This window comes from Bubalus bubalis, chromosome 10 (assembly GCF_019923935.1).
Source record: "Bubalus bubalis isolate 160015118507 breed Murrah chromosome 10, NDDB_SH_1, whole genome shotgun sequence".
Taxonomy (NCBI): Eukaryota; Metazoa; Chordata; class Mammalia; order Artiodactyla; family Bovidae; genus Bubalus; species Bubalus bubalis.
Window position 1 is genome coordinate 63,493,099 of NC_059166.1, and position 17,037 is coordinate 63,510,135.

General features: G+C 53.6%; 1 protein-coding gene and 1 long non-coding RNA gene across 7 annotated transcripts; one reads left to right on the forward strand and one right to left on the reverse strand.

Moving 5' to 3' along the window:
* Nucleotides 1-134: 134 nt before the first annotated feature.
* Nucleotides 135-11,381, reverse strand: MICAL1 (microtubule associated monooxygenase, calponin and LIM domain containing 1). Of its 6 annotated transcripts, none has more exons than XM_044924385.2 (26): nt 11,224-11,381; nt 9,605-9,675; nt 9,193-9,471; nt 8,873-9,080; nt 8,494-8,598; nt 8,048-8,152; nt 7,782-7,937; nt 7,048-7,148; nt 6,294-6,551; nt 5,899-6,014; nt 5,579-5,705; nt 5,351-5,432; nt 4,636-4,783; nt 4,035-4,225; nt 3,759-3,847; nt 3,581-3,634; nt 3,304-3,387; nt 3,028-3,184; nt 2,635-2,711; nt 2,061-2,337; nt 1,847-1,944; nt 1,482-1,595; nt 1,263-1,356; nt 989-1,088; nt 801-874; nt 135-415 (listed from the first exon to the last, which is right to left on the reverse strand). In XM_044924385.2, the coding sequence occupies exons 3-26, from the start codon at nt 9,448-9,450 to the stop codon at nt 267-269; spliced, it is 3,222 nt and encodes a 1,073-aa protein (XP_044780320.1). In that variant the 5' UTR covers nt 9,451-9,471; nt 9,605-9,675; nt 11,224-11,381; the 3' UTR covers nt 135-266. The 6 variants fall into 6 exon arrangements, with proteins under 6 accessions (XP_044780320.1, XP_006075508.1, XP_044780318.1 ...); XM_006075446.4 differs by having other exon boundaries at nt 3,581-3,622; nt 9,193-9,498; XM_044924383.2 differs by having other exon boundaries at nt 9,193-9,498.
* Nucleotides 11,382-11,532: 151 nt separating this feature from the next.
* LOC123327730 lies at nt 11,533-12,637 on the forward strand. Its single transcript, XR_006542428.2, has 2 exons — nt 11,533-12,050; nt 12,357-12,637. It is a non-coding gene; the product is annotated as an uncharacterized LOC123327730 (long non-coding RNA).
* The last annotated feature ends 4,400 nt before the right edge of the window (nt 12,638-17,037 follow it).

The following is a 17,037-nucleotide window of genomic DNA, read 5'->3' on the forward strand; positions in this document are numbered from 1 at the left end:
GCTCGGCCTTTTTCCTTGTAGAGGCAGTGACTGGGGCCAGGGGTCAGTGTGATTGTCACAGTGTAGACCTTTGGGTTCCCACCTGTCTGCCCTCCCTGCTTAGTCCCCACCTCACACCTGCAGCTAGCCAGAAGTCCTGTTTATGTCAGAAACTTTTTATTGTAAACACTGAGGCACTCTCCCAGGCAGCCCAGATGAACACAGGGTAGCACTGTCCTGGGGTAAGGCGGTTTTCCTGGCAGATAAGTCAGGCAGCCTGCCCTCTTCTAGCCCTGGACCCCGGGCTCCGAGGCCAGCTCACTGAGCCTGCGCTCCTCCTGGAGGCGGATGAGAGCATCTCGCTGGTTCACCACATCCAGTAGCTTCCTCAGGACCTGGTCCTCAGCCTGCCGATCGGCAGCTGTCTTTAGGGTTTCTGAAGGGAGGAGATGAAGCTTAGAGGACAGAGGATGCGGCAGAGAGGCACAAGAGGCACAGCCTAATCCTGGCCTGTGTGACTTCTACAACCCCTGCTGTTTCCCACCCTGTGAAATTGGCTTATCAACACTAATGGTTTTCTAGCATTGTTTAGCTGCAACATCATTCTTAAAGGAAATCTGGTGTAAAAGCTGAGTTGTGCAGCTCTGACTGAAGGTGCAGAGTAGGCGCTTAGAGCCCCATCGTCTGGTGTCCTTCAGTTCAAGAGGCAATTCAGGAGGCATTTCAGCCTCAGAGGTACTCAGACTGGAGGACTGTTGCTGGGCAGTATCTGCAGTCACGAGGCTTGTGCAAATACCAGCCTCTCCCCACATCCTGCTTACCTTCCCGGTTCATGTAGGTTCGCAGCTCTTGGTCCAGCTGCCACTGTTTCTCCTCCAGGTTTAGCTCCTGCACTCTGTGGAGGGCAGGAATAGAAAAGGCACAGATGCCTAGGGTGAGCAAAGCCCTGGCTGGGGCCTGCCTGACTCAATGCCACTGTCCCCCACTCCCCAACCCTGTCACCCCTTACGTGATCATGAGCTCAGCCTCCTCGGCCACCAGGCTGTTTTTCTTCTGGACGAGCTGTAGCAGCTGTTCCACCCATAATGCCTTTTGCTTTTCGGGGGAACCTGATAAGGAAAAAAGGGGGCCAGTCAGGCCTCCAGCCAGGATCATAGGAGTCGTGGCATGAGGAATAGAGCCTGCTGTGAGCCAGACCTAGCAGTTTGGAGGTTGCTGGGGGCAGAACACAGTGCCAGGAGGCAGAGGTCTCCTAGTTTTATCCCTCCCCTATCTTTACTCACTGCTTTGGCTCCTCAAAGCCAGCTCCAGCTCTGTGCCCCTGGCCTCCAGCTCCCTTAGAGCAGCCTCAATTTCATTTAGTCGCCGCTGGATGGCCTGAGGAGTATAAGACGGGGCCCAGGAGTCTCATGATTGCTCAAGAACAGAGTCCCAGGGGAGCTCTCATCCCCAGTCTCAGGATTCTAACCCCATCAGAACCTCTGGGAACCCTGAGGCCGCACCTGAGCCTTGCAGAACCGCTTCATCTCCTCCTCCTTGGCCCGGCGCAGCAGAGTCCGACGCCACGTTGGATAATTGTTCATGGTGCCTGAGTTCTTAGCCAAGTTCCTCAGAAACTGTGACAGAGTCAGTGGTTAGGGGTTGGGAAAACTCCAGTTAAGAAGGACCAGAAAGACCCTAGGTTGGAAGTGAGGTAAGTTCTGATAGAAAAGGTAGAGGCTTAGAGACATGAAAGAGACCACGTGAGAAGGCATTTGGGCTCAGAAGAGGCTGAGTGCTGTGGGTTTCTCCTGGGTGAAGGGAGGCGTGTGTTGAGTGGATGTGTGCTGGCTTGGGCAGAATAGGTGGCCAGGTTCTTCCCACTCACCTGTTCCATGTCTGAGTCCAAAGGCACATCTTCCTCTTCCTCTGTTTCCTCTTCACTGGAGGAGGACCTCTCTTCCCCCATTTCCATGGCCTCAAGAACTGAGCAGGACGTGGACATGGGCTGGAATCCCCACGACCTCCCTCCCCATGCCCCACACCCCTGTCCAAGAATCCAAAAACCACCCACGCCATCCCCACCCTGAGCCAGCAGCTACCCTGAGGGCTCTGGACTGGCATTCCCCAGCCCTTGAAGCTTGCTTCCAGGGCTTGGTGGGCCAAGGTGGAGCAGCTTCGGGGGGGCTTGGGTGGTGGCTCCATTTCCGGGTCAGGGGTGAGATGAAGGGAGGATAAACGCTGGCGTTCTGGGCTGGAGAGGCGGATCAATCGACGGGTGGGCTGGCTGGGGTTTGGGACAGGATTGGTCCCTTGGTGGAGGGCCACGGGAGTCGCGGGGCCTGATGGCGTGTTATTCTCACTCGGCATGGGAAGGTCCTAGAAAAGCCACCAGATGTTCTGGTCAGTGAGTGACCTGCCCAGCATGGGCTGAGGCTGCCCCTTGAGACAGATGTGGGACCTGGCATTCATCCATTTGTGCCATTTACTGAACAGTGTCAGGCAGTGTTCTGGATACTTGAAATATGTCAGTAAGTAAAACAGGACAAAGATCTCTGCCATCATGCAGTTTACACTCTCATGGAGGACATTCAGTTTCCCCCCATTCACTCTGCTGGGCCGGGGAGCCCTTTCCTCCTCCTCACCCCCCCTACCACACACTTCCACAGCTTTTACCTGACTCTCAGGACCTCTATCGCTGCTATCTTCTTTGTGGCCTGTCTGAGGCAGGTGCTGGAGGCAGTATAAATATCCTGAGAAGGTGGGAGAGGGAAGGAGGCATCAGATGTAGGCAGACCAAGGATCAGATATTCAGTCTATCAGGGAAGGTGGGGGTGACAAGACTGCATTTGTTGGTGAATTTCTACCAGCCTCCTGGTTTCTCAGAACCCCACATTTGGGGCTTTGGAGGGGACAGAGAAGACTGAGCTTGGGAGAAAAAAGCGTAATCTTTAGTTTGTTTTTCTACCTCATGCGCAGCACCCCAGTTCCTCTCCACTTTCAAGCTCTTGACCCTGCCCGGTAGGGCCAAACACAAAGTCCCTCTGAATGCCTCCCAGGCCCACTCACCATCTCCTGGGTGCTGCCTATAGCCACCTGGCCATAATGTGGTCTCACAGATATGACAGTGGAAGCAGCTCCGGTGGAAGAAACGGCCATCAGCACAGAGGCGTTCCAGGATATAGAGGTGTTGCCCACAAAGTGCACACAGATCCTCAGCACTGGCCTGCAGTGACCCCCAGGTCCCAGGTCAGCTGGAGTCAAAGCCAAGGTCGGCCCTTCCCCTGAAACACACCTCCCTGCCCTTCCCAGGTCTTTGCCTGCAGACAGGGCCCCTGTGCTCACGTCCTGCTGCTGGGATGGTGGTGTCATTGGTTCATCACGCTCTGGGACAGGTGGCTCCTCAGTACTTGGGGTCTCAGCCTCTACCTGAAAAGGCCGAGAGGTAGAGGGACAGGGTCAGTTAGGGAGTCATGTGTGCAGATGAAAGAATTGGAAGGGAAAGGCAGTGAGACTGGATGGGGGGTTGGGTACAGGAGCTTGGGTAGCAAGCAAGACCTGGGGGACAGGACGTGGGAGAGCACCTCAGGGAAGGGACTGTCCAGCCCCTGCGTACACTTACCTCCAGGCGAGGCTTCTTGCCACCAGCATCCTCCCCATTTTCCTGCAATAAGCCCTACATTCTAAGCATGGGCTCTGAGCCCCCACTTCTTTCCCCCAACTCTGGATGTCGTCCTCTTCATCTTAGGGACCCCCACAAGAACCCCACTGCCCAGCCCAACCCCACCCAAACTCTCCACCTGAGTCCGGGTCCGTTGCAGGGTCCTCTGCAGTTTGCCAAGGAATAGTACAGCGCTGGCAGCGCCCAGGGAGCCTTGGCCGACCGAGCCTGTGAGGAGAGGCGTGGAGATCAGGGGCGATACTATATCCCCAGAAGACAGCTATGAGCCAGCCCAGAAGGCTAAAGGATACCTCTCCCAGGATGTCCCTTAGAGGGCGCTCTCTTGCTTGCTCTGTCTGTCCCTTTCTCACACACACACACACCCTTGTCGTCCCACCCTTGTCTTCCAGCTCACCTGGGTTGTGTGGTATGCTCTTGAAGGCACTATGGAAGTGGCTGAGGTAGGCAATGAGGCCAAGTGGGTCACTCCCTGCCACCATTGCCTGTGCGGACAACACTGGTGTGATGCCCAGCTCATGCTCTGCCATCTTCAGCGCCCAAGAAGTAGCTTCCAGAGCCCCCATTCCCTGGAGCTCGGAGGGTTCCCTATGGGGCAGCAGGGAGAAAGGTCAGTGGGAGACCCAGAACTTGAGCCCACGGAAAGGGGAGGGATAGCGGGAAAGGGAGGCAAGGGCAGGAAGGGTTTTTATTCTCCGCTGCACACCCACCACCACCCAGCCAATTACAACGGCTTCTGGCCTTGGGGGGCCTCCACCACTCACAATGCTCTCCCTATTGAATGCATGCTCATGGGCAGAGGGGCAGGAGTACTATCTTTACGGAGGTGAAGCGACTAGAGCAGGATTTTTAGCAAGTGATGGTGCTGGGATGCAGTGGCTGTGCCACCTCCTACATGGTGATCCCCTGCCATTCCACACTGCCTGGAGGGGGCGGCAGAGAGGCATGGAAGAGAGGGAGGGTCTATCAGGGACCCCCAAGCCCAACTCCTGACTCACAGTAGGGCGGGCCGCAGCCGGTGCACCAGGGCGCACAGAGCCAGCCCGTCAGCCCAGGAGGAAGACAGGTCAGTGACATGGACACCTGGGTACCCAGCCGTCTGCTCCTGGCACCAGCGCAGCAGCTCCTCCTGGGAGCCCGCTGCCCCTAGGAAGAGGAGGTTCCACTTGTACCCAGGGCACCCCAGCCCGCAGAGAGAGCCCAGCTGCTGGCTGTGGGGTCTGTATGGGAGCCAGAAGCAGGGACCCACCCCGACTGAGCACCAGCCTAAGAATGTGAGCAGCACCTCCTTCATCCCCATTTTCTCATTTGAAAAAAAATCTTTTGGGGGAATAAAGTGAAATCACTGCTAGCCACAGAGAGGCCAGCAGGCTATGAACTGAGGGGCAAGGGAAGCTCAGAGGCTGAAAGGAGAGACAGGTTTGGGGTCTGCCAGGTGAGAAGGGGCAGGACAGCCAAGAACAGCGCGACACGGCTGCCATCCAGTGTTCCAGTGGTGGTTAAAGTGCTGAGATACTCCGCACAGGCTGCCAAACGGCTGCTGCCAAGCGCCTGCTGCCCTGTGCTCTCCAGGATGCCCCCAATCTCCACCCCCCAACCCAGCGGGGCTCCAGCACCCTGCTCCCTGCTGCCAGCGGCTGCAACTGCTGTCGGTGCCTACGCATCACTGTTCGGTCAATGTTTTAGATGTGCCCGTGGAGGAGACCTGCTCACCAGTGGCTGCCTTTCCGGAGTCTGTCTCATCACTCATCTTCTGCACAGGCTCCTTGGCCTCCACGTCGTACAGGTCTCGTACCTACGGCAGCCCCTTTCAGGTCTCCAGGCAGGCTGACCACACACCCGCTCAGCCCACAGGGGAGGGCTGCCTGGGTGGGGCTCACCCAGAGGGACAGTGGCTGCGGGGACCAGGAGGCAAGGGCTGCGCTGGGGTGGAGTGCTGACCTGACTGGGGGTCACAGCCCGGAGGTTCAGGTTGGGGTAGCGGGTGGTGGGGTCCAGCCCGTACTGTGCCACATTGCGGTGCATGTTCTCCGGGGACGTCTGTGACAGGAGCTGGTACAAGCTCTCTCTAGGGGATGAGGGTGAGGGATGGGCACAAGCAGGAGGGCACCATTAGCGCTCACCCCTCAACTACCACCAGGCCTTTGCCTTATTCTCCTTTATCCACTCCCCCATCTACTCCCCCAGCATCTCGGAACCTACTCCCGAGTCCTGTCCCACATCCAGCCCTGCTCTGCCCCATCCCCCAACTCAGGCCTCACCTCTCTGCCAACACCTCTAGGGGCCCAGCGCCCTCTGCCCACCGCTTCACCATCCAGGCGGCATCAAAGGCTGCCAGGAAGCCCCGGGCCACTCCAGTGCCCAGGGGCCAGAAGGGCTGCAGGGCCAGAAGGACAAGAAACAGCTCAGTGAGGGCCTAACGGAGGGCCCAACCCCCAACAGGGTTGCCCGAGCCCACATGCCCCTGGGGGCAGAGCTGGGGGCCCCCTGACACCACCAGGCCACCCTCAGCTCCTCTTTACAACAGTAAACATTTTATTACCCGCCCCGCCCCACTTCCCATGAGGCTGCTTCTTCCCCCAACCAGGGAATCCCCGTGCCTCCTTACACAGAACCCAGAGAGCCACTCCCCAAGCAGGGAACACTGAGCCCTTACCTCCACCAGGCAGTCCCCGACCAGCCCCAGCAGCAGGCGGGTGCCGTGCCTCTCCTGCACCCGAGCAGAGCTCTCTGCCCGCATCATACTTGTGAAGTCAAAGGCAGAGACGTCCGGCCGCCCGTGGGCGTCCCGGGCAAACTCCAGCTTCCCAAGCTTGCCGTGGGTGGCGAAGTCGGCAGCTGCCCGAGCAAAGCGCTGCAAAGCCTCGGGCACCACGTTGGCGCTGCCCAGCAGCCGTTCAGTATCAGGCCAGTCCTGTGTGGCCGACAGATCAGATCCATCAGTGTCCCGTCCCCTCAGGTACACATTCTGAGGCCCCAAGAATGGGCTTCCACGGATTACACAGCAGTTGGAGGCTGAGCTGGGACTAGACGTGAACATCCTGCCTCCCAGGCCCAGCATCATTACATGTGTTCAACTAGTTCATTCAGCAGATACCTTCAGGGTGCTTACTACATAGCAGGCACCATTCTAAGCTCTGGGAATCATCAGCAAGGAAGAGACAGACAAAACCCCTGGTGGAGCTTAGTCCTCATGGAGTGCAGTGCTGTGACTGGTATATGGTGTTGAGCCCAGAATAGGATTCAAGTGGCCATGTAAGTCTCAGAGGAGAAGAGCTTACTGAGGTGGAGAAAGTGCCACTGCAGACAGGATGGACTCCCTCCACACCCAGGGGGAGACCATGTCCAGGCCTGGACCCTACCTCCCAGGGTCCACCATTCAGTCCCCCCTGCCTGGGCCTGGGCCCCACCTGATGCAGCACTCCCAGCCGTAGCAGGCACTGCTTCTTGGCTGTCATCACGAAGTAGTGGGTGTCATCCTTGTAGTACACGATATTCTCCAGATCAATGCCTGTGGGGTCAGGGCAGGGTGCAGGGGATGTGTCTCCTCTCGTTATGTGTCACTTCTCCAAATACACCAGACATGCCTGACCTCTGAGCTGGGATCACAGCTTAGCCTGCAGTGGGTCCTCCCTACACAGGGACCCATGAGTTCTGGTGGCACCATGGACCATCTATCTCAGGCCCAGCAGATGGAGGAGCAAAGAGAGAAACCAGGGTGGAGTGGCAGCAGGGAGACGTGAACCACACGGTCACAGGCTTGCAGAGGACAGCCTGGCTTCTCCAAATGAGATGCGTACACTCCAAAGGGCGTGGTAGTGTGAAGCCAAAGAAAACCTAGAACACCTTCTGGAAGTACCACTTACACTTTGAATTTATGTCACTTTTATATTAAAGCCTATGTACAGAAGCACAAAGCAAAAGCCCATGCATTTGGCAAGAGATTTCTAAGACTTGTCATGCCGGATGGCCAAGTGCGGTTGTGCCTGCTGACTCCCTGAGGGCTCAGGTTCTTTGCTGCCAGGACCACAAAGATGGACAAGTGTGGGATTCTTTGGACTGTGGACAGGTCTAAGAGGGAGAGTCGGGAGCTAGGCCACAGTCAGGCACTCGGAAGGGAAATCCTGTGAGGAAGGGCCCTGACCTGTAGCTTTGAGCAGGCTCTGGAAGAAGCTCTGGTTGTAGATCCTGGCCACACCACTGATCTCGGGCACCTGTGTCTCTTCCACGGTGCGCCCATTCACAAAGTTAGCCGTGATGCCAATTGCCAGTTTGCCGCGCATTTCTCGCACTGTGAAGCCTAGAGGTGGGGACAGGTGGGGAGTGGCCGGAGGATGAGGGGCGTAACAGCCTAGAAAGGCCCAGGAGGAGCTCAAGATGCTGGCTTATTCGAGGGAAGGGATCACTCACCTTCAGGGACGAATTTACCTCCAGCCGCAGAGATGAGGACATCAAATTCATACTTGGCCAGTTGGGCTGGGGGGCTGGGCTGGAGCTGGGCACGCCAACCACTCCCTGGGGCAGAAGATGTGAGTGGCACAAAGATATAGAAAACTGAGGGGGTGTCTATATTCCCAGGACAATCCAATGAAATAAATAAACATTTAAAGGGTTTTGTGGTTTACAAAGCAGTGACACAGTCTATCAAATGACACCTTCACAACAGCCATGGAAAGGAGGTGAGGAAAGAAATACTTCACATTTTACAAAAGTCCAAAATGAGGCTCAGCAGGGTTTGAAAAAGCCCAGGCTGTGAGAAAGGGAGACTCAGCTGACTCCCAACCCTACCCTTTTTCTTTTGCAAGACCAGGGTATCCTTGGTACATGGGGGTTCTCAAGAGCAGAAAAGTACTTACCCTTTTTTGGAGGAGGCTGCAGGCCAGTGAAAGTGATGCCCCAGTGGATTTCCACCCCCAGTAGTAATGCCACTTTCAACAAGAGGAGCTGCAGTTGCCGGATGCCTGGAAGGGAGAGGACATTAGCGACAGAGACCCCAGGATCCTACAGCCTCCCAAACACCAGTGTGTACCTGGTCCAGGCTGGAGAAAGTCTTAGAGCTCACTCAGTCCAAGTGCCTGTTCTACAGGTGAGGAACCTGAGTCCTGAAAGCCATCTGACTGCAGTGAATCTTGACCACCCTGCCCTGGGCTGGCCCAGCAGCCCCCAACCCCCACCTACTGGCCTGTCTCTAGGCCCAGGCTCATCCGCCCCTCCAGGCCACCACACAGTGCTCACTGATGTGGTCCAGGGAGCCTGTGCAGAAGCGCCCATAGAACTTCTTGGCGCCGAGTGCCCGAAGGTCGTGGATGGTGAAGGGCCAGAGGTGGAGCACGTTGTGGCGAGAGAACTTGGTGCGCTTTTCCACCAGCACCACTCGGGCCCCCAGCATCGCCAGCTCCACAGCAGCCCGCAGACCGCAAGGTCCCGCACCCACCACCAGGCACTGGGAACACATAAGGAAGCATAGGCATGGCCAGGGGAGGGGTGGAGGGGGGGGGGGGGGCTCCTCTGACTCCGCCCACTCTCCAAGCCCCACCCCAGACACTGAGACACACCTTAGTGCGGGTGCAGGCCCGGCCCTGCTGGTAGACCGGCTGGCTCGCTCTCTTGTCCAGCTTGGCCCACAGCGACTTGGCACTCCAGTAGTTGAGCTGGGCCTTGACCTTGTGGTACTGGGAGAGCCCCCCACCAGGCTCCACCCCCAGGGCCCCGCATAGCCCTTGAAAGCTGCTCAACACATCCTGGCACAGCTGGGCCTGCAAGAAGCTCTCAAAGTGGGCATGCGCTGGGTTGGTGGAGGTGGGTGAGGCCATGGAGACCCCTGGGAGGGGATCCTGGGGAGGGGCAGAGGCACGTGGTTGCTGGAAAGAAGAAAGGAAGAGATTGCAAGGGGCTGGAGAAAGGAGGAAGGGAAAAGGAAGAGGAGAAGAAGGCAGTGTGGTATCCCCAGGGAGCTCTGAGTCCTACCCAGATGGGCTCCTCTCCTCTCTGTCAGCTGCTCCACAGACAGCTGCAAACCGTTCCACTTCAAGTGAAATCTGCCAAGTTTGGAAATGAAAAATCAGCAGTCCTGAGCCCCGTGGGCCTGCAGAAAGCTAGGGAGCCTCCAGCTCAGCCTTGTCAGCCAGGAATCTCCAGGCCCTACTCCAATCCCTGGGGGACAGCAATTCTTACCCGGCCTTCAGCGAGGCCCTGCAAGCAGGCCGGGGGAATTTCTCAGACATGAAGAGAGCAGGGTGTCAGATAAATGGGCTTTCCTTGCAGTACAGATAGGGACAGATCTAATATCTGCAACCCCAGCTGCCAGACACACATACTGTCCCATCTCACCCCATACCTCCCTGTGCCCGGCAGCCCTCAACGGACTCAGTGTGCCGTTGGGTGTGGTGTGTCTTATGCCAGGGGCAAAGTTTTCCTCCTTAGCACTTGCCATTGCCTCTTAAAGGGGAGGAGGAGGTGGTGGTGGTGGTTTAGTCGCTAAGTCGTGTCCAACTCTTGGGACTCCATGGACTGTAGCCCGCTAGGCTCCTCTGTCCATGGGATTCTCCAGGCAAGAACTCTGGAGTGGCTTGCCATTTCCTCCTCCAGGGGATCTTCCCGACCCAGGGATCGAACCCCGGTCTCCTGCATTGCAGTCAGATTCTTTACCAACTGAGCCTCTAGGGAAGCCCCTTCTCTAACCACGTAGGATCCACTTCCCACCACCAAACTACCTTAACAGACAGCCCCAGGATGTTGCATCTGTCTGGTGACAAACCACTAACTGGGCCTATTTCTGACTCACTGTGGTCAGAATACTTCCCCTGTGACTTGCTGCTGCTCCAGTGGCCACAAGACCGTTGGGGAGTTGGGGGGCGACAGGGCAGCAGGATTCGCTCCGCCCAGCTTCTCTCACTCCCATAGACACCCCGCCCCATCCCTGCTTGCTCTCCCAGGAATCTCTCCAGACAAGGCTTCTCTTTGTCCCCTTCTCCCTCGCTCGGGCACCCACGCAACTTGAAGGGTGGCAGAGCTTTCTCACGTTGGGACCAGGAGGAATCAGAGGGTACGGGGATGTGGTTGCCCACGGGGGAGTTAAGGACGGTGGTGGCGTAGACCAGGGAAGACCCTTGAGCTGATCCCTCTGACCCCATCAGTCGCCTCCCCGGTCCCAGCCCGGAGCCCCGCAGGCCAGGCCCAGGCCGGAGATTAAAATCACCGCCATAGGTCACCCGGACAAGGCGGACTGAATGTCAGTAAGAGCAAAGGTCTCTCTTGGAAGGTGGAAAGGAGGAAGACCTCAGCGAAGTGGGGAGAGGAGCGACCCAATCTGGAAACACCAAGACAAAGAATGTGCGAGCGGTAGGGCGGTCCAGAAGGATGGAGGGAGCTGGACCACTGGCAGCGGGCGGTTGGGAGTACTCACACTCTGGACCGTAAAGTTTGGGAGGGGCTGGGCAGGACGGAGGCGCAGAGAGACGGCGCCTGACGGGCCAGGCGGGATACACAAGGGCCTCGAGCCACGTTTCCCAGGAGGCGCGTCCCTACCCCCACCCCGGGACCCCGCGGGTCGGGGGACGCACGTTTGGCGCAGCTGGACAACTTACCCGGGGGCTTGGGAGCCCGCAGGGGTCTCTTGCTGCCAGGCGGGCGTCCCAGTCCGGGCGAGTTGGGAGGCGGGGACAGAGGAAGCGGGGTGGAGGAGGAGGAGGAAGGGGGGGGGGTGGTGAAAGAGGCAGAGGAGGCGCGGACCAAAACCCGGGATTGAGGGGCTGCCGGCCGCTGCGCCCGACCAGCGAATCTAGCTGGGCGTGGGCTTCGGCCAAGCAAGCTCAGCCGGCAGAGACTTTATTGGAGCCTCATTAACATCTCATTAGCCGGCCATCCCCGGCTGGGGGCAGCCAGGGGCCCGCCCACGGCTGCAGGGTGGCGCCGGAGGGCGTGGCGCCGCAGACGCAGTGTTCCGGCTAGGGGCGGGAGACCCCGGCCCAGCCTAGCCTGGTCGCTTAAGCCAAGTGTCGGAGGCTCCGGGAAGCCGGCAGCACACCAACGGCGGAGGCTCCGGGAGCCCGGCAGCACACTAGCGGCCTCCGGCTCCATTCCGGAGCCTGCGCTTAAAAGCTTGTCCTTCCCAGGCGGGCGAGGCAACCCGCCCTTGCGCAGTACCTACTGAGCTGCCGCCTCCGAGCCCTGGGCCGGAGAAGGAGCTCTCACTGAGCAAGAAGTTTGCAGAAGCTGTAGGGTAGCGCCGAAGCATCTGTGTCCTTTACACCTCTCCTACGAGGAGATTCACGGCCCGGGTACTCCACGATGGATCCAAGGTCGGTGTCCACCTACCCTGCAACCAGTCTGCACCTAGACCCGGGCTGAGGGCATCCGGCACGGACGCAAAGTCCTGGAAACTCGGCAATTTGCAGCGTCCACAGCGGCAGAAGTGAGAGGGCAAGAAGGTCTTGGGGTGGGGCTGGGGGTGTTGGACCACTTCTAAGACAGGCGGAAATGAGAAGGGTGTAAATGAGAGGCTGGCTCCCTACTATTCAAGAATGCCTGGGAGAAAGGACCCACAGAACTGTTTGGTACCAACTTCCTCATATTCCCAATGAGGAAACAGCTGAATGTGAAGGCACTCTTCCAAGGTCATTCAACTAGTTAATATTAATAAAACATCAGTTTTCCTTTATTAAACGTCTACTATGAATATTAATCTCAATGATCACAAATGTCCCGTTTTACTGAACAGGAAACCGAAGGTCACCTATGGCAAAGTTACACAGCAAGTGGCAGAGCTGGTATGGGACCCAGGTCTATCTAACACCACACCAGTGCTGATCTAATGTGACAAGTGAAAGGCTGGCACCCTGAGAGACTGTTTCTTGTTTAGAGGAAGTGACACCATTACACTGGAAACACTCACAAAACAGAGGAATGAATGGCACTGCAAAGAGCTGGGGACCCTATGGCTCTCCCCTTCTCTTTATTCTCACTTTGCATTGCCTGGAAACCCTCTGAGACCCAGTAAGACCTATATACACACTGCTCCCAGCTTGAGATGAGAAGCAGGGAAGGGGAAATGCCTGCTTTCTGCCGGCAGAGGCAGGGAATTGAGCCAGGTCCAGCTCAGGAAACCAGGGCAGTCTCCCAGCTGGGCCCATCCTAGCTCTTGAGTATGACTAGTCATTTGGCTTGAAATCAATTTGCCAAATATGAGACACACCCATATTTAAATACATTGTGTCAGAAGGATTCTAAGTCCACTCTGAATGGGTTACCTGTTTTAGAATCATTCCATTTCCCTTTCATTAGTAGATGGTAAATAATCAGCAGCTCTGACTTTGAGGTTAGCAGAGGCCCAGCAAAGTCTGGCCCTTGACTCAATCACTTGCATCTCAACCAAATAGGGGTTTGTGGCTCTCCAAATGGCAGAAGGTAAAATTTGTCTTTAAAAAAAGATCACAGAATAATGACTTCATCAGTGCTTAAAAATAACTGCTGACTTGGAGTTTCACTCTATGTTAATTAAAAATACCTGGTAGAGCAAAGAGCAATGGGGAATGGTTTGTAATCTAGAAGATCTGGCCAGATGGCAGCTTCACTTCACATGAACTTAAGTGACCTTGAAAAGTCACCAACCACTATGTTTCAGTCTCAGCTCTAAATGGAGGCACTTTAATTACTGAATCTTTTCAATGCATTTTGATTCTAAAATCCTGTTACTCAATGTTGGTGATTCTAAGAAATGTAGTCTAGAAGGCCCAAAACAAATTCTATTTTAGACTTTCTTCAAAGACAGTCATGATCCACATTATTGAGTCATGATCCATATTACATGTGTATACAAAACTAAAAATACTGGCACAAACACACTGGCTAATTTATACTGGGTCAAATAAGTGGCTGATATGTGAAAAATCAGTTGGGTTTTTTGTTTGTTATTGGCCATGTGTGACATGGCCTGTGGGATCTTAATTCTCTGACCAGGGATCAAACCCAAGCGGTGGATATGCTGAGTCCTAACCACTAGACTGCCAGGGAATTCCACAAAAAGTCACTTTTAAGAGAATCTCAGGACTTCCCTGGTGGTTCAGTGGTTAAGAATCTGACTCTCCAACTGGCAGATGGTAAAATGTCTTTAAAAAAAGATCACAGAATAATGATCTGACTGCCAATTCAGAGGACATAGTTCCATCCTTGGTCTGGGAAGATCCCACATGCCATGGGGCAGCTAAGTCTGTGGGCCACCGTGACTGACCCTGCGCTCTAGAGCCTACAAGCATCAACTCCTGAAGCCTGCGCACCTAGAGCCTGTCCTCTGCCAACAGAAGAAGTCACCACAATGAGACCCGCTCCTACCGCAACTAGAGTAGTCCCTGTGTAGCAACAAAGACTCAGTGCAACCAGAAATAAATACACATTTTAAAAAATAATAAAAGAATCCCATTCTAATGTTTTTGCAAATAAATCATGCGAGTAGTGGCCTAGGTTAAAAACCTGAGCCATTAAAACAGGGTTCCTTTCCTCTAATTTACACCATGTTGTCTTTCTGCAATGCCATTCTTACCACACCTCTCATCCTTTCATCTCCTAAACCTGGAGTCAGAAACTGGATCCCATACTGCAGGTGATGGTTCTAAGCCATCCAATATATGACTTTACACCCGTAGGTCAGTGTGTTCAAACGCCACACCCACAGTCCTGGGTCAGGAGCCACAGCTGCTGTCTAACCAAGCAGACACAGCTCCTAATGTAAAAATAATTACCAGCTGAGTCCAAAGTGTAGCATGCTGTGGACAGATATGAAAGGTGGCTTGACTGAGATTAAAGGGTAGGAGACAATTAGAGGGTGAGGAGTGACACTTGCACTGAGTTCTGACAGACCTGCAGACACTGAGACGGGAGGAGGCGCAGAAACATTTCAAGCCTGAGAAACTGCCTGCCTCAAAGCCTAAGGCAGGAAGTTGCTGGCTGTGTTTCGGGAACAGCAAGGAAGATAGTGTGGCTGGAAGTGAGAATGGGGAAGGGACCCAAGAGGAAGATGGGCTGGGGATTTTATTCTGAGTGCAGTCGGAAACTGCAGAAGGATTATAAGCAGAGCAGAAGTAATGATCATATTTGCATTAAGCACACAATATTCATGCATTTAGCAAGGCGCTGTGCTTGATGCTCAGGGCAGAGCGGTGAGCCCAGATGGATCACCATTTCCAGCAGAAAAGGGGGCGGGGGAGGGGAAGAAAAGCAGGCGTACCGGCAAGAGGACATGCTGATGGTGCAGCAGTTGGGATGGAGGAAGTGGATGGACTCAAAATACAGTCTGAGGTGAAACTGATATAACTTGATGATGGATTGGGAGTGGAGGGTGAGGAAAGGCCCATCAAGAATGAATTCCAGCTTTCTCTTTTGCTGGTAAGAGTGAGTGACTTGAAAATTTGGGTCCCTCATCCTTTCTTATTCTGCCCTGAAACCTCATCCTCTATATGCTGCATTTTATTCAAATACTTTCCCCAGAAATCAATGATGATTTCATATACTCTGAGATAACACAAAGGACAGAGATTAAAAACACAAATAGGCTCAGGATCTGTTTAAATACTTTCCTATATTTTTGTTAAGAGAGTACTTGCATACTTCAGACATTAAGATTATAGGAAAATTTGTCCAGAAGCCACTTAATCATACTAGAATTATCTATAAGAGGTAGATTTTTTTTTATAAACAAGACATTCTTGTTTATAACTCTAATTTAGCCTAAGGAAGCTTCAGTTTAACTTTTCATCCAAGGATGAAACAAACTAAAACAAAAGCCAAACTATTCCTTTGGAATATTTTCAAATCCATATATTAAATGATCTAATATTATGGATAAGATTTCCCTCGTGGCTCAGATGGTAAAGAATCTGCCTGCAATGCCGGAGACCTGGATTCAATTCCTGGGTCAAGAAGATCCCCTGGAGAAGGGAATGGCAACCCATTCCAGTATTCTTGCCTGGAGAATTCCATGGACAGAGAAGCCTGGCAGGCTACAGTCCATGGGGTTGCAAAAAGTCAGATAAGACTGAGCGACTAACAGTATCATGGATATTAAGAATTCAAAACAAATTGGGACTTCCCTGGTGGTCCAGTGGTTAAGACTCATGCTTCCACTGCAAGGGGTGAGGGTTCAATCCCTGGCTGGGGAACTAAGATCCTCCATGCCACATGGTGTGGCCCAAAAAAAAAAATTTTTTTCAAAAAAATAAATCTATGCTCTGAGACCAAGAAACTTCCCTGACCTCTGCTCAAATTTTTCCCTTTCTATATGTCACACTGGATATAGTACTATTTTTCACTTATATTATAAAGGAAGAAAGCTAAGATCTCTTCCTAATGTTATCTAAAGTTCCTACACTTTGTGTTGAGAAGGTGATCAAATGAGCTTCAGTATAAAAGCTCTTCTGAAAGTAGTGAAAGTGTTAGTCACTCAGTCATGTCCAACTCTTGTACAGCCTCCTCTGTCCATGGAATTCTTCAGGCAAGAATACTAGAGTAGGTAGCCATTTCCTTGTCCAGGAGATCTTCCCCACCAAGGGATTAAACCCAGGTCTCCTGCATTGCAGGCAGATTCTTTATTGTCTGAGCCACCAGGGAAGCCCAAAAGCTCTCCTAATGCTGATGCTAATGCTAAGTCGCTGCAGTCGTGTCTGACTCTGTGTGACCCCATAGACGACAGCCCACCACGCTCCCCCGTCCCTGGGATTCTCCAGGCAAGAACACAGGAGTGGGGTGCCATTTCCTTCTCCAATGCGTGAAAGTGAAGTTGCTCAGTCGTGTCCGACCCCCAGCAACCCCATGGACTGCAGCCCATGAAGCTCCTCCACCCATGGGATTTTCCAGGCAAGAGTACTGGAGTGGGGTACCATTGCCTTCTCCTAGTGTGGTACATTTCCAGTAAGAATGACGATATGTATATATATTCTAGTCAACTCATGTGTTTGTTGTTTAACTATGTGTAAAGAATTTGAAAGCAAGATAAACTATGGCAGTGACATTCCAGCTTCTTTTAGAGGTCATTCCGTTATACCTGCTGTTTACAAAAGGCAAAGGGAATTTTTTTTGTGGGGGTCGGGGGCGGGTAACTCCTCCAGATCTACTCTTTACAAAAGCAGGACAAAGCATTTTCTTTAAATTCTTGAGAACTTAAGCTTATTTTCATTTGGAAACTAAGGATGAACATTTACAAGGTTAGCAAAAATAAAGCAAATCTGCCCTAAATACAAAATAGCTTCAGTCAGAAATTTGAAAAAAGGGCCCACTTACAGAAGTTCATATTAGTTAATTTTCACTTTAGTAGAAACTTCTATTCAGTTGGCAAATTGCGATTAAGCTTTGAAGCTTAATAGTAGTAAAATACCAACATGAATATTATTAATACGGTAGTTACTGCATTT

Bases quoted from the DNA above. Each gene is read 5' to 3' on its own strand.
- MICAL1 (XM_044924384.2), bottom strand. From the start codon at position 9,450: ATGGCCTCACCCACCTCCACCAACCCAGCGCATGCCCACTTTGAGAGC. The intron at 5,433-5,578 runs GTCAGCACTCCA...GGGCTGCCGTAG, and splicing joins GGGCTGTGACCCCCAGTCAG to GTACGAGACCTGTACGACGT. The intron at 3,185-3,303 runs GTGAGCACAGGG...GGGTCACTGCAG, and splicing joins CACCATCCCAGCAGCAGGAC to GCCAGTGCTGAGGATCTGTG.